At 42.2% G+C, this 15,264-nt stretch overlaps 1 protein-coding gene across 1 annotated transcript in view; it reads left to right on the top strand.

The window, feature by feature from the left end:
- Positions 1 to 15,264, top strand: part of TRAPPC9 (trafficking protein particle complex 9) — a 444,311-nt gene continuing 429,047 nt past the window's right edge. The window contains exons 1-4 of the mRNA XM_027892205.1: positions 1 to 126; positions 1,336 to 1,929; positions 10,455 to 10,600; positions 12,244 to 12,372. Of these exons, the coding sequence (XP_027748006.1) occupies positions 1,346 to 1,929; positions 10,455 to 10,600; positions 12,244 to 12,372 (859 nt within the window). The 5' untranslated portion in view covers positions 1 to 126; positions 1,336 to 1,345. The remainder of the gene's footprint in view (positions 127 to 1,335; positions 1,930 to 10,454; positions 10,601 to 12,243; positions 12,373 to 15,264) is intronic.

The raw sequence follows: 15,264 nt of genomic DNA, 5'->3' as shown, positions 1-15,264 counted from the left end.
CCGTCAGTTCCGGCGGCGGCGGGAGCGGGGCGGCTCCTGCCCCGGCTGAGAGTGCCGCTTCCAGCTCGGAGAGCCTCTGTCCCGCCTGTGGGTGCCCCTTCCCGGCTGTGAGAGCCGCTTCCAGCTGTGAGAGCCTCTGCCCCGGCTGTGAGTGCTGCTTCCAGCTGTGAGAGCTTCTGGGGGTGCCCCCTGTCCCGGCTGTGGCTGCCCCTGTCCCGGTCACCACCAACAGCCTCGTCCCCCTTCCCAGAGCAGCTCCCTTGCTCCTCTCGCTGTCCCTCAGCCCCTTCCTGGCGGGGCTGCGCTTGGCTCTTCCGCGGTTCATTTATTTTCCCTGCTGAACTTCGCCGGCCCAGCGCGGGATCTGCCCCGGGGAGAGGGAAAGGGAGGAGCTCCCACCTGCCCTCGGTGCCTGCCCGGTTGGGAACCGGGTGGACGGGGCTGTTCCCTGGGGATGGGGCTAGTTCCTGGTAACAGGTTTGCTGCCCTGGGAAGGAGGCTGCTGGGCAGACCCCGGGCACTACGGTGGGAGAGGGATAGTGACAGTCCAAAGCTGGGCTGTGTTGTTGGTTTTGTTCGTTTGTTTGTGTTTTTTTTTTTTCTGTTTGTTTATTTTTGTGGATGTTATGTTGGTTTGTCTGTGTTTTTTTGACCCTGTGAACGTTTCGGGGAGTGCTTTGGAGGTGAAGTTGACCAAGGCATCTGTGCGGTCCAGGAGGTCTCAGAGACGTGAGGGCTCAGCCATGCAATGCAGTAGTCAGAGAGCTCAGGGGAGAAGGAATTCTAAATACTTAAATATAAAAGCAGAAAACATTGCCTGGTCCTTCCCTGCATGTGTTTTTGAGAAAGCAGACTTCACTTTTTCTCAAAAGTAAATGTTCTGGTCCTGATTTTCCTCTCCCTGGCCATGTGCAAGCACTGACAGCTGTGTAAAGTTGGTGTTGGACCATTCCAGTTTGGTGTCTGTTTCCGTCTCACCCTGCACAATTTTCCGTATTTCCCCAAAGAAATTGGAGTGGAGAGCCTGAGTCTGACAGGATCTTCTGAGCTGGTGCTTCTGCTCTCTGGTTGTGGTGGAGACCCTGCTGCCCCGTGTGTGAGCTGTCTCGGGTAGCTGCACGGGGAGCAACATTGAGTCAGAAAAACCTAAAACTTACAGATTTTTCTTGGCTACACGGTTGAAGATTTAGTAGAATGATGACACAAATATTAGTGTTGTAGCACATGTATTCAGGATGCAGAAATGTTTAGCATCAAAGTCCTGGTTTGCTTCAGCAGCCCCACGTACTCTGAATGCTAAAAAATAATATTTGTTTTTCTTTTACTGGCCTGCAGTTGATGCAAAATGAGTGTTCCTGACTACATGCAGTGTGCTGAGGATCATCAGACCCTCCTGGTCGTGGTGCAGCCCATTGGCATTGTCCCTGAGGAGAGCTTTTTCAGGATCTACAAGCGGATCTCGGCCGTGAGCCAGGTCAGCGTGCGCGACTCGCAGCGCGTGCTGTACATCCGCTACAGGCACCACTATCCCCCGGAGAACAACGAGTGGGGCGACTTCCAGACACACCGCAAAGTCGTGGGGCTGATCACTATCACGGACTGCTCCTCTGCCAAGGAATGGCCCCAGACTTTCGAAAAATTCCATCTGCAGAAGGAAATGTATGGTTCTACCCTCTACGATTCCCGGCTGTTTGTCTTCGGGCTCCAGGGAGAGATCGCGGAGCAGCCCCGCACGGATGTGGCGTTTTATCCCAGTTACGATGAATGTGAGAATGTGGAGAAGAGAATTGAAGATTTTATCGAGTCCCTCTTCATAGTGCTGGAGTCGAAGCGGCTCGACAGAGCCACTGATAAGTCTGGAGACAAGATCCCGCTCCTGTGTGTTCCCTTTGAGAAGAAGGATTTTGTAGGTCTGGACACCGATAGTAGGTAAGCAGCTACTTTGGTCAGCTCGCAGGTCTTGGAAAAAAACCCCACCTGTGGCACTTGCCAGCCTTCAGGATAAGCCTCTTAGGAAGGACAGGGTGTACCTTGTTACAAAAAAAAGTGGTGACCAGATCTTACTGTCTGTCTGCTGTAGTTTAGGAGAATTTAATTTCTGGTCTCACCACATTTGATGTTCTGGGCTTGTTTTATATATATATATTAAATTCATGAGGGTCATCAAATAGCAGGAAAAAGTCATAGGAAATGTTTGACAGATTCTGCTCTAATGAGACTTTTTGCTGGAAAGCAATAGTTAATAGATATACGGTATTAATAAAAAAACTGAACTAACATTGATGAAAATAATTTTTTATTATGTTGGGTAGTATTTGACTAATCCTACTTATTGTATTTCTCCCCCTAAGCCTCTGTCTACTTTTTCATCCTATGAAACAGTGGTACTTTATTTTGGTGACTAAATCCATCACCCTTCCCTTTTTTATTTATTTAATTGCTTGTTATTCGTGACCTGTCTTGTTTTGCTTCAACTTTCTCTTTGGATTTGTGTATGTTAAGAGTTTTGTTTTGTTCCCCCACCGTCTTTCCTTCCTCCTCATTTGCATTCTCAGATTTGAGTGTTAAAGTGTTCTTGCGCAAGGGATTAGTAATTCTGGTTTGCCAGCGACAGGCAGTGCAAAATCTGTTTGATTTGGCAGTTTGCAGTCAAATCCAAAGGATGGAAGCAGCCACATTTGTGCTGGCAAGGACAGAGGTGTGGAATCCCTATCAAAATACCAAGTGTGCATGGGAATAGCATTGTTCACCTGTGTCTTGTACCACGAGGGTTGCCAGCAGTGATTGTTATCCCTGTGTAGAAAGCGGGGTTTTCCGGAGATGTCCAGGTAGATTTGGGAAGGCTTTGGATCCTGTTAATCAGGTCTGCCTGCACAGTTAGTCCTGGCCTTGGAAACTGCAAGAAAGTATTTCAAGTTTCTAATTAGTTTGATGCCCTCTGTCAAAGTATCTCTGGTTCCCTGAAGTACTTCTGTGCTCTGCTCCTGCTTCTCTTGGTGGGAAGTTGAGCTGGGTCTGACCTGCTACCCTTGGTTTGTCCCTGCACCATTCAGTTTTCATTATCAGTATAAATTACTGTGTTACTGGTTTTTGTACGTGGGTGATAAAGTTTTGTAGAGTAGGCTTGCCCTTTTAGAATCTTGGCTTTAATTAGTCAGTTTGAATGAATTTTGGTTGAACGTAATCAAAATTTCCTGCTCCGGTTAGCTAAGAAAAAGTCTCTTTTTTGGCCAAGAATCTCCAAATCAGAATGAATTATGCTGTTCAGTTGTACTTTGGAAATCAGTCTATTAGATAAGTGACTTATTTCTGAGCAGTGGCTGTGCTGTAGCTCGTGGGTAGATTTTTCCTGTGAAGTTCTGAAGTGGTGAGGGGCTCAAGCGAGAGCAGTGTGTGTATCCACACGTGCCCAAGGAGGTATTTTGTGCTGCTGCACTGAGTTCAAACAGGTGCAGTGTGATGCTTCAGTTCTTTGCAGAATGGAAGATGTGTGAGCCTGGCTGTGTAAACATATGGGTTTATCCAGAGTTAATCACTGGTTCAGCTCTGCACACACCCTTGCTGGGAGGTTTGAATACCAAAGAGCTTTTCAGTAACTCTGGATCAATGGATGCACTTGAAATGTTTGCTGCACTGCCCAAAGAAAAGGTGTTCAATGTTCTAATCGTTCAGTTCAATACTCAGAAAGTTTTTCAGCTGTGTTGTGCTGTGGATTAGTTCTGATTGTTTGAAAATTTAGGACTTATACATGAATAACATGGGCAAGCTGAATGAAAAATGTGTTTATAGCTTCTCTGCACAGGGACCTTTGTGGACACCTTCATGTAACCTGGTGCATCTCTGTGTTCTGAAGCAGAAACTCAGGTCCATGAAATAGGGTTGAACTAACACCAGTTTATTAAACTAACTTAGATTTTCAAGCATTATTAGTCTTTGGATGTGAACTGGTGGTATATACTGTTTTACTAACAGCTTTTTCTAGAATAGGTAAAAAATTCTAAAGGGTTAAAGGCAAAGAATGTTCCCTTGATCTTTTTTATATACCTTCTGTCCATTTTAAATTTTATTTTTTATAATGTATCCTGAGCTCTCAGTTAGTGTGCAACCAATTAGTTAAAAAGCACAAATGTCTATAGTAAATAGATGGAAGAGAAGGCACTGTCTGTGATTAGACAGGACAGCGTGTGTCTCTCTGACTGTAGTTGTAGATGTCTACTTAGGCTAAATAAGCCTAAATAGTAGTAATATCTTTTCCTATCGTTTCTAAAATGGAAGTTGAATTTCAGTGTGTAGCAAAGGTGTAAATAAATGTGGAGTGAAGCTGTTGAACTGGGTTGGTACATCAGGTGAAAATGTGTTAAGAAGTTACATGGGACTGGATAATTCTGCTGATGGGAGTTACAGACTAATTGAAACTACTGAACATTGTATCCCTCAAGATACAATACTTTTCTCCCAGTAATTTGTTGTCAAATATTAGAGTTAATGCTTGTCAGGAGTACAAAGATAGAGCTGATCTCCCTCACCCAGTTAGTGAGGCTTTCACTACCTTGGTTGCAGAATAATTGCAGCAGGAGTGGCTTCTTTTAAGATGCAGAGTTCACGAATTAGGAAGATGGATCATTGTGCTGCATTTCTAATAAAATGACTCTTAAAAAAGTGAGGATGATCTTTGTCTTTTGCAAGTTGCTTGTTTAAGGAGCAGAAGAGACACATTCCCCGAAGTGGTACTGAGATGACAGTTTACACAAACTCACTGTATTACGTGTGTAGAAGAATTTTTTTGGGGTGGTAGAAAACTTCATGTGTGAAAAGTAGTGGCATTATGTCCTAAAACCTTAGGAAGAAAGATTAGGAAGAACGATTGCCCTGTTAAACAGAAGTTGTAGAACAGAGTCTGACCTTGGTTTAATTCCCAGAGCACAGCCAAGAGATGATTTTGGCAAATCTGTTGTTTTTAATTTGTTTATCAGCTGCAAAATCTGGGTAAAATATCACAGGGATTCTGAGAGAATTGAAAAAGTTTCTGAAATCTGTTGCACTTGATAGTTGTTTGTAGAGGCCAGGAGCCTGATGGAAGAGTCTAGAAATGCATGTTCTCATGACGATACAAAGGTCCCACAAACGGGAAACGAGAAAACATTCTTGCCAGAAATACCATTTTTAAGCTTTCTATTTTATTTCTGTTTTCAGCTGAAAAACTAAACATATTTATGTATGAATATAAATCTACTTGGATAAGCTCATTTTAATGCTGTTAAATCAGTTTGTGTCAGGTTTTCTCTCTTTTAATAGTGGCATCCATTTAATGAGGCACCACTTAATACTGTGGAGTGGAGAGGTCATAGGGCTGTTTATACATGTCTTAGATGGGGTTTGTTCACTGATTTATCAAAGTTGATGATCTCAGTACGTGTTAATTTTCTTTCTGTTCTCTGTCTTTCTAATTTTTGTGTTTTTTTTGTTCCTTTCTTTCTTTTTATTTTTTTTTCCTTCCCCTCTTCTCTCATACCGCCCTGTGAGTTTGTTGTTGGGTCTAAAAAGGTAGGCTGTGATTGTGTCTCTTTGGAAATAGTTAGCTTCCTTCCATGTCCTGCCTCCTCACTCTGCCTCCATCGCATACTTTAGTGTTGCTTTTTATATTAATTTCTCAGTGCCCACACAAATAATCGCTGCTGGAGCCTCACTGCTGCAGCTGCCCCCCCTTTGGTGCATTTTGCAATTCTATTTGGTAGCAGTGCTGAATTGTTTTGTAGGACACCCATAGTTTGCTTAGGCGGCTGCTGGCCCCTGGAATTCGCTTTCTTTTGGAAACTCCAAAGCCATGAAGCTCCTGCTGTGCCCGTGTTTGGTTTCCAAAGCCAGAAGTTCTGGCGGTCGATCCCACGCCGTAGCTGTGTCTTTTCGAGGCTGGGTGATGTTATGACTGGTGGTTCCCAGAGCTCTGCATGCTGATTGGAATTGGTGGACCTCGGGGGGAAGTTTTCGTTGAAGCACTTTGCATGAGAATACTTTTGAAAGTTCATTTTGCATGTTTCTCGTTTGTAAGTTTAGCCAAATTTTGGGGGGTGGGGAGTGGGCAGAGATTCCTTCAAACCTGTAAATAAATTCTGCCTTGAAATGCAGTATTGTCGCTCTGAATTTTCCTTAGCATTATCCTGGGATCCTAGAAAGGAGCTGGGAATGGAGGATTAAAGCACATTTCCTTTGTAGCAAATGAGGTGGAAATGGAGATGGGATCAGGTGGTGCTTTGTGGTTCCTGGAGCAGGTTTGTTGTCCTCCGGTTTGAAGTGGCCGCTGATGGTCAGGATTGTGGTTATTATTCTGAACATGAAGCGTGTGTTTGGTACCAAATCAGCACAACTGAAATTAGAGAATAAGATTACAAACTAGTTATGGGGTCAGCTGTACGTTTGCATGAGGTGAGGAACTCCTGAAGAGGAGTTTGGATGGCTGAGGTGATGGAGCATCCATGGGTGGTCCTGCATTATGTGGCACCTCCTTCCTTGGGGATATTTCTGAGTGCATCACACTCAGGAAGGGGCTTGTGGTCTTTGAACTTTAATGTATAAAATGAATTTCTAGAGGAAAAATAAATAGAAACAGCTTTAGCAGGGCATGGCAGGGAACTGGCCTAGAAAAAGGTCATGTTATCCTAGAGGAATAATTTACCTGGACTTCCTGTCCTCAAACAGATTAGGATTGAGCAGCAGAGAACCAAAATATTTTAACAGTGTTTTAATAAAAAATAAATGAGAAGAAAACTGTAAGCTTCTCACTCTCAGCTCTGTGACCAGGTTCTTCAGGTAAAGCTGTGAAGCAAAACTATCTATGTATTAAAATGAATAATCATCACTTTATGCTGATATATTTATCCATGTCTGATTTTTTTCCCATTAAATTTGCACCCCAGGATGCACTGAAGAAACAATGAGTCACTTGGACTGGCTTTTAAGGACCCAATATTGTAGATACTGGAATTTATAAAAAAGAGGCTTCCCAAATATGAAATAAATTAAGTTTTGCTGTCTGTGCAGAGTGGGTTTGGTTTCAGTAAAATCTTTTTTCTTTTTTTGGACATACTTGAAGTAGTTGAATTTATTATACTTAATTGTGAGTGACTAGTTGAGACACAGTTTATACATTTGTTTGGTGCAAACTTCCTCTATAATTAGTGAGAAAATGCTTTCCAGGAGGGTGGCAAAAGACTTGCAGGGACTGTAGGAGGTAGATCCTGTCTTGGCACCACCTTGAAGAGCCTAAAAATAGGTGGAGTGAATTCAGTCTTTGAATAATTAATAGTAAATTTCTTCATCAGCAGGAATAAATTATCTGTTTGTGTCTAAATTAAGAGAGTTTCTGATGAACAGTGTTGTGTATGAGCAATGTTTATTGATGTCTGGGTGAATAAAAGCCTTCTAACTTTGCATATATTGACATCTGCATAAATCATCAGCAGAATGAGGTTGGGAAGAGCTGTTGGTGAGGCAATGGGATCGAAATGATTCTGGTATTGGGTTCTGATTTGGGAGTCAGGCATCATCTCTTTTCCTTTGCTGTGTGAGTCATGGTTATGAACTTAATCATATGCAATCTGGAAAGTCTGGAAAAACACTTATAAACTGCAGATTTGGGAGAATAAGGAGTTTAATTTGTCCATAAACACAGAGATTACTTGAAAGTGTAGAGACAGTCAACAGTGCAGAGTTAACATCTTTGAAAGGAATTATGGCTGTGTAAGGAAACAATGATTCTCCAGTTCCACTATCTATGTAAAAAAAGAGTTAAAAGCAATATATAACCATTGCAATCTTATTGTCATTCTGGAGTGCAGAGATTAGGGAAACCTCATTTGTAAACAATTTATACTTTCCTGTAGTTCAAGATTTTGATGGAGGCTTTTCTCTGAAATCCTGGTAAGACTTGGTGCCCTTCCATAGTTCCTGCAGGGAGCTTTAGTCTTCACTTGGAATTTTCTTTACTTTTTTCCTTTAAAAGTTCTATAAAATACATTCTTGTTGAACAACAAAGGATAAATACTGCAGTTTCTTGACACATGTGAAAGATAAAGAACAAGAATGGTATTGAGTTTCATTTAATGTCAACATCTTCCCATCAATTGTGAATATGATGTGATAGATCAGAAGAGTGGGAACATTTGTATGGGAGTTTTCTGTAACATTTTAGGTGGAGAGGGGCAATAGGAGACGTATTTCTTGTCTCCTTTTATAATTTCCAGCTTTTCTTGTAAACAATAACGCTGGTTCCGATTGCTTTTCTATTTAATTTTTATAAGGACATTGTATGTGCTCCTGTATATCTTCTCCCTTCGAATTTCTGTCCTCCATCCATATAAATCAGTTATTTTTCCTTTATCTCCTTGAAGAACCAGTCTTTTTTCAAACCAGATGCAAAGAATAACACATTATTTGGTGGCTGAAGAGATGCTTCTCTTTGTTATAAACAACCCAAACCAAAGAGCCTCAAAAGCAAATAAACCAATGACGTGTAGTTGTTTTTATTATTGCCATTTCTCATAGCCTTCAAATCTAAAGGAGATAAATTAATATCCTTTTTCCTGCCCTTACACTTCATGTGCTCAGTTCCCCATATGCTTTTTTTATTTCTGCATTACAGACTTCACAAAGATGTTCTGTTCAGATGTGTTGTGGAGATAATTTCAGGTTATTTCAAGTCCTATGGCAAGTTCTTTGCTGAAAAAAAAAACAAAAAAAAACCAAAAAACAAAACCCAAAATCAAAAAACCAACATTACCCCAAACCCAGTATCATTCCGTAATTTCCTCTTGAATTCCAAGTCTCGCTCCAGGGTATAAGAATTCAACACCTGGAGCGTGGATGTTACCCCAGGGGGTTTTTGGGTTTCTTTTTTGTGTGTAGTTGTTGAGGTCAAACATGCTGGGTAACCTTGTGAAAGATCACAAAATGATTCCGGTTGGAAGGGACCTTAAAGATCATTTCACTCCAATCCCCCTTCCTCTAGAACAGGCAGCTCAGAGCCCCATCCAGCCTGGCCTTGGACACTTCCAGGGATGGGGCAGCCACAGCTTCTCTGGGAAACCTGTTCAACTATGAACTTATTTTAACTGAAAAAGTATTGCTACATCTGCTAAAAGCTAAAAGTGTAGAACTATGACAGTCAATCCAAGATGGCTTTTATATTTTTAGAACCCCTTTTTAAGCAGGTTCTTCGTAGATACTTGAGTATACAAAAAAAAGAACGGCAACTACAGCAGTTCTTTTAATTAAATTTCATTTTTGGGTAGCTTTTATTTCAGTTTAAACCACCCAAAGAAATAAGATTTTATTTTTCCTTGGTGCGATGTTTGGACAATGAACTTTCATGCCTCTCTCTATTCGTGTACTTAAGACATCGATAGAACAAAGGGATTGGAGTAATGTAGGTAAATGAATAAAATATTTAAGCTGATTTTAAACTTTACCCTAAGAAAACAGTTATATAAAGTAGAGCAAGGACATTGTTGCCAGGCAATATTTTTGCAGGAGGGAGAACGGGAGGATTTCTGATGGAGTTGTTCTGAACTGTCACTTAAATCATGAGGTGCTTTCCAGGTCCAGTGTGTCTTACTTTGCATCTATTAAATTTCTTTAGCTGGAAGTTACTTTAAAAAAATTGAATAATAAGGTTAGTGCCTTTACCACGTGGGTTTGCGCCCAAGTTGCCTTTTCAGTTGTACCAAGGTGTCTGTTTAATATTTTCAGTAGGACTTCATTGGCCTTGGCTGTTCATTTGGAAAGAACTTCACCATTTATTTTAATACATTTAAAAAAAGCTGAAGTGATTGTGGTGTGTCGGGAAGGTACCGACAGCAGGGGAGGTTTGTGAGCCCTGAGCAGGTTCTGGGCCACCAACACCTCTGGGTGTGTGTGGAGAGGGATCAGGCAGCCAGTCCCACCAGAGGAGAGCACAGGGACAGAGCAAAGAGGACTTTGAGTCATCTTAAACATCCTCAGAGCCCAGATGGGAGGGATTCCGTGGGAAGAATCCATGGAATTATTCAAGAACAGCCTCCTGGAAGCACAAGAAAATCCATTCCCTAGTGAGGGAAAGCAAAAAGGAGGAACAAAGACCACCAAATGAGCTTTTGGGTGTATTTAAAAGCAAAATGGCAGCATATCAGGCAGCCAGATACTCATTGTGGTTTACAAGAACCTGCTCTGGAGGGTTTTGGGGTGGGTGGCTCCAACTGCAGAAATGCTGGGTAGCCAAGATACATCATACCCTGCTTTTTTCCCAATGTAGCCTCAAATTGTTTGCAGTTTTGCATATTCTGCTGCTTAGAGCTCATACTGGATACTGGCTCAGAGTAAATAAATGTTGATCCACGTTAAGGGGGGAGGAAAATTGCCTTCAGGTGTTTGTTGCCTGCAGTGTTTCCTGCAGCAGCTGAGCTGTACCTTTGCTGTTGCAGGCACTATAAGAAGCGCTGCCAGGGCCGGATGAGGAAACACGTGGGTGACCTGTGCCTGCAGGCTGGAATGTTACAGGATTCCCTGGTCCATTATCACATGGCAGTGGAACTGCTGCGCTCCGTGAATGACTTCCTGTGGCTTGGAGGTACGTTTGGGTGGGGGTAGTGAATAACTAATTACTTGCTAAACCCAAGTTTTTTCTACAAACTGTTTTCTACAGGTATTGTGAAAAGTGGGAATGATTCCGGTGAGCAAAATCTGAATATCAGGGGTGGCTGAGAATTAAATGGAAATGAAAATTGGTTAATAAGACCTGAGAAAGAAATGTGTTTAAAGAAACCTGCAACATAAAGTGTGTTACTGTAGTAAAGCATGTACATGAAAAAAAATCGTGTGTCTGACTTTTAATGATTCTTTTGAAAGTGTTTGGGTTTTTTTCAGGGTGTACAGGTGTTAAAAATATCTCCCGTGGGTGTTCACTGGGGACTGTTGGGTAAAGACTTTTGCCTTTACATCTACCAAAGCCACAAGTGTTTAACTTCCACTGGCATAACTTCCTTTTCACAGTAGGTCCTAGGATTTGCCTTTTCCCCCTGCCTTTCCTTCATCCTTTTATTTCTTTTTTTCATTCCTACATTTGATTATTTATTGGATATACAAGTGATCTTTGAACACAATTTCTGCATATCAGTTTTATACCCTTTCAGGACAATTGCTGTCTCAAATTCTGCTTTTAGCTTTCTCATTCTGCTTGAAAATCCATTCATCTTCCCAATGGCTCTGTAGGTTAAATATTATGAAAACCTTAACACCTTTTGACCTTCCGCTTCTTTCCTTCTATAATTATGCACTTCCCCTGGACTTGCTTTGGGATGAGTCTCCTGTCAGCCCATACCTCCAGCCTGGCAAGTTCTCTTTGCATTGAAGGTCTACCCTCCTGTTTCCCCCAGTCTGGTCACCCAGGAAACTTCTGGGAGTGCTCTGTGCCATCCTCCAGGCAGTTAATGAAGGCATGAGTATTGTCCCCCTGAGGGGGCAGCCACTTGTCCTTTGTGCTGATCACAGTCCTTTGATCCTCGCTGTCCAGCCCATTTTCCACCTACCTTATAGGCCAGCTGTCGAAATCCTACCAGTTTGGCTGTAGGAATTCTATGGGAGGTCACCTCCAAAGGTCTTTTGAAAGTCAAAACTTACAACATCCACTGCTTCCCTCTGTCCACTGAGCAAATCATCTCATCATAGGAGGCAGTGAGGTTGCCAAGGGCTGATTTGTCTTGATAGATCAGTGTGTGCTGTTTCCAGACACCTCCTTTCACTTCTTGTGCTTCCAGAAGGATTTCTGTACAGCCTTTCAAGGGAGTTGCTGTTGATCTGCCTGTTCTGGTACTTCCTCCTTGAAGAAGATGATATTTCCCTTTTTCCAGCCGTTAAAAACCTCTCCCAACTGGCATGACCCGTTGGAGGTGATAACCTTGGCATCAGTGTTGCATCTTACCTGGTTTTGTGGATTTACATCCAATTGGATTAAATGCTTTTAATGCCCATCTTCCTCATACTGTGACAAGTTCTTACTCCTGCAGATTCTCCCAGTAGGACTGGGCACCTGGGACATCTGAGGGGGAACACGGAGGGGAAAAGGACATCGGGTATCTCAGGCTTTTCCACGGCCTTTGTCACTGGGTGTCCAATTTGAGCGTGTTTTATTTGTGTAAATAGACTTTACCGCCTGACACTTCACTTCCTGCAAGTATCTCTGCTAACCTGGTGGCTTTCCCCTTCTCTCTCCAGCTGCTCTCGAGGGTCTGTGCTCAGCATCCGTCATCTACCACTACCCGGGCGGTACCGGGGGCAGAGTTGGGTCTCGCAGGGCACAGGGAGGTTCCCTCTCTGCCGAGGCAGGAAACAGGCACAGGCCAGGTAAGGAGGGGATTTTGTGGTTTTATTCCATTTGCCACCACTGAACCCCTGAAAACTTCCTCCCTGCTCCCTAAGGCTGTAAAATCCTACCGGTGACAGGATAAACTGGGGGAGGGGGTGGGAGGGGAGAATGGTATTTCTTTGTAAGATTTTTACATTAATGGCTTTTCTACTGTTTTGGTGTTAATATCAACACATGTGCTTTGCACAGAGTTGCAAAGCTTTTGATTTCTTCACCTGACTGTTAGTGGTGTCTGTTAGTTTGAATTTTGCTGGAGGGCATGCAGACAGTTTTCACCAAGATGATGTGGCAGAGCTGCATGTATGAAGAGTTATCTGGGTGCTTTTGTTCAGAATTTGTTCTGCTGCTTGAAAGTCAACATTTAAAAAGTAGATTTGGTTAACTAAATACCAGTGAACCAATATAATTTCTAAAATTTAGTGTGCTTTCCCTGAACTCTTGAACTGCAAGAGAGGTGGCTGAGGAGAAATGTGAGAGTGCTTTGTAATCCAGTGAACCCCAGTGATCCAGAGAGTGCAGGTGTAACTGGGCTGGATGGGCTTCATCTCTGGACATCTCTGTGGCTCTGATTTGGTTGCTGCTCACTGATCCCCTCTGCTCCTTTGTGCTTGTGCAGATGACCACATAACCTGACACTTCTCACGTGGAGTAAGGGCTCCTGAAAGTTTCTGTGGCCTCCAGTAGGGGCTGGTTTGGGTAGGGAAATTAAAATATATTGATTATTGTAAATTGCATGGGCCTTTGGACTAAGCCAGCACAGCTACTTCTATGTATACACTGACCCAGTACTGACACTAAGTCGGGTGTAAGTGCTGGTGTTAAGTTCTCTCGTGTGACCAACATTAATTCCTTCATCTCAAAGAAGTAACCACCCATCTTTATTCTTCTAGAAGTCACAATCTAGTAAACACTTGCTTTGTATTATCTTTATTACAGACTGTGTTTGTTGACACCAGATAATTGTGATAGTAAAATCACCTTATTTCAGGAGTAGGTACTAATTTTTCATATAATATCTAGTCATTAAAATCTGTGCATTTGGTCCCATGACCTACGAGTGCTGACTGTTAAATTATAATTTCACACAGTGATTGACCTCTGTCAACTTTTCAGTGACTATTTAGTGGGAGGTGTTACAATCTGTTTGTTTGCAATGAGTACATGTAAGTCACAGATATCAGACTAATTGAATGGAATTTATATTTTGGGCATATTAATGCTGCTTCTCTCAGTTTGCGTGTTGCAGACTTGTCAGTGTAGATGTATTTTGAAAATGTTTTAGTTTCATAAGACAAGATTCTTTAAAGGGCTTTTGTGAGAAGAACAACTGATTACAGGTTTTTTGTCATCCCTTCCAGATAAAATGTTACTCCCTGGTCCATGAGATGTTGTTCCCTAACTCTGTGTGTGATCTCTGTGTTTTGAGGTCTGAACTGCTGAGCTAAATCTGCACAAACAGCTGTTGCTGGGATGTCTTTTCTTACAGGGCTTTCTAAAAGTTTCTTTTTCATTACCTTTCCTTGACTCTACAGTGCCTTTCATTTAAAATCTTTCCAAACTGCACCTTTGTTTATAATCTTGTTTTGTCACAATTAATTTTGTGAGGACAGTGTTTAGTCTGGGGAACAAATTCCAGGGTATCTTTCTGTAGGACAAGTCCAGAAATAATAAGGGTTTCCAAATTCTGTGCAAATCAAGAAATGCCACACTTGGAACTGCCTTTCCTGGCTGTTTCTGAGGTATGAGGGTGTGAGAGTTACCTTTATTGCTTCCTGCTGTGCCTGGAATTGCACCCCTCCTTGTTCCTGTAGTTCACCTTCACAGGATGTTTTTTTTTTTTTTTTATACTGCCTTTGTGCCCAGACCCGGCCAAGAGAAACATCCTTGTCTGGAATGACCTGTTATTTCCACCCCTTGGCATTTTCAGGCTACAGCACAGGACCAGAAAACGCTGCTCAGAAAATGCCGTGGTGTCTGCTTTGTGTAGAAACATCTTTGGAAAGAGGACCTTTAATATTGTCTCTCTTTGTATAAGATAAAACACAAGCTTAAGAGGGCAGTGTTGAAGTGGTTTGGGTTTTTTTGTTTTATTTTTTTCCTCTTCCCTGCTAAGCAAAATTGCAATATATATTCTGATGTATCCATCTGTTGCAATTGTTACCTGTCTTTAAGGTTCCCTTTCAACCCAGACCATTCTATGATTCTCTGAAAAGGGAACTTTGATGTTTTAAAGGGGTGTGTCTGCTCATGTCCCTGAACCCTTTTGTTTGTATGGGACAGGTTTGGGCTGTGTCCCCCTTGAATTGTCTCTGGAGCCCTCAGTGCAAAGGAAGATTTTGAGTTGCTCAGTTCCTGCTGGCCAGGAAAACTGGCCATGGTCTGTCAGCTCTGTGATTCGTGTGAGTTTAGGTTGCCTTATGTTGGGCTCACTGGCTGTTTTGGGTTTCTCCACTGTGTTTTATTTGTTTATTTAGAAGTCTTCAGCTCTTAGTTTTGACTCCTGACCTTCCTCTTTCCCCAAGCAGAATTAGGACGCCTGAGTGAAGTGCTGGAGTATCTTTTGGATCTAAATCTAAATTTCTGCTTCACTAGTCTGGAGTCTGAGCAAATCAACTGAAGGGAGGGCCTCTCTTGCTGATAAAACAGTTGTTTTTGACTGCTTAACTTTTGGCATTAACACTTTTATTGCCGTGTTTCACCAGACTTTGGGCCAACAAGGTGTTATATATTTTATAATTATATATATAATCCAGCTTTGTAATATTCTTGGCAGCTCTTTTACATGAATAGTCTGGCTCGTTGGGTTGGCATGACTCAGTTACTCAGAGTATTTGATGGAGGGAAATCAATGACAATTAAAAGGGATACAA

Source organism: Empidonax traillii, unplaced genomic scaffold (genome assembly GCF_003031625.1).
Source record: "Empidonax traillii isolate 1590-97213 ecotype Southwest subspecies unplaced genomic scaffold, ASM303162v1 scaffold342:size1861417, whole genome shotgun sequence".
NCBI lineage: Eukaryota > Metazoa > Chordata > Aves > Passeriformes > Tyrannidae > Empidonax > Empidonax traillii.
Note: the sequence above shows the minus strand (reverse complement) of the source record. Positions and strands in the feature narration are given on the sequence as shown.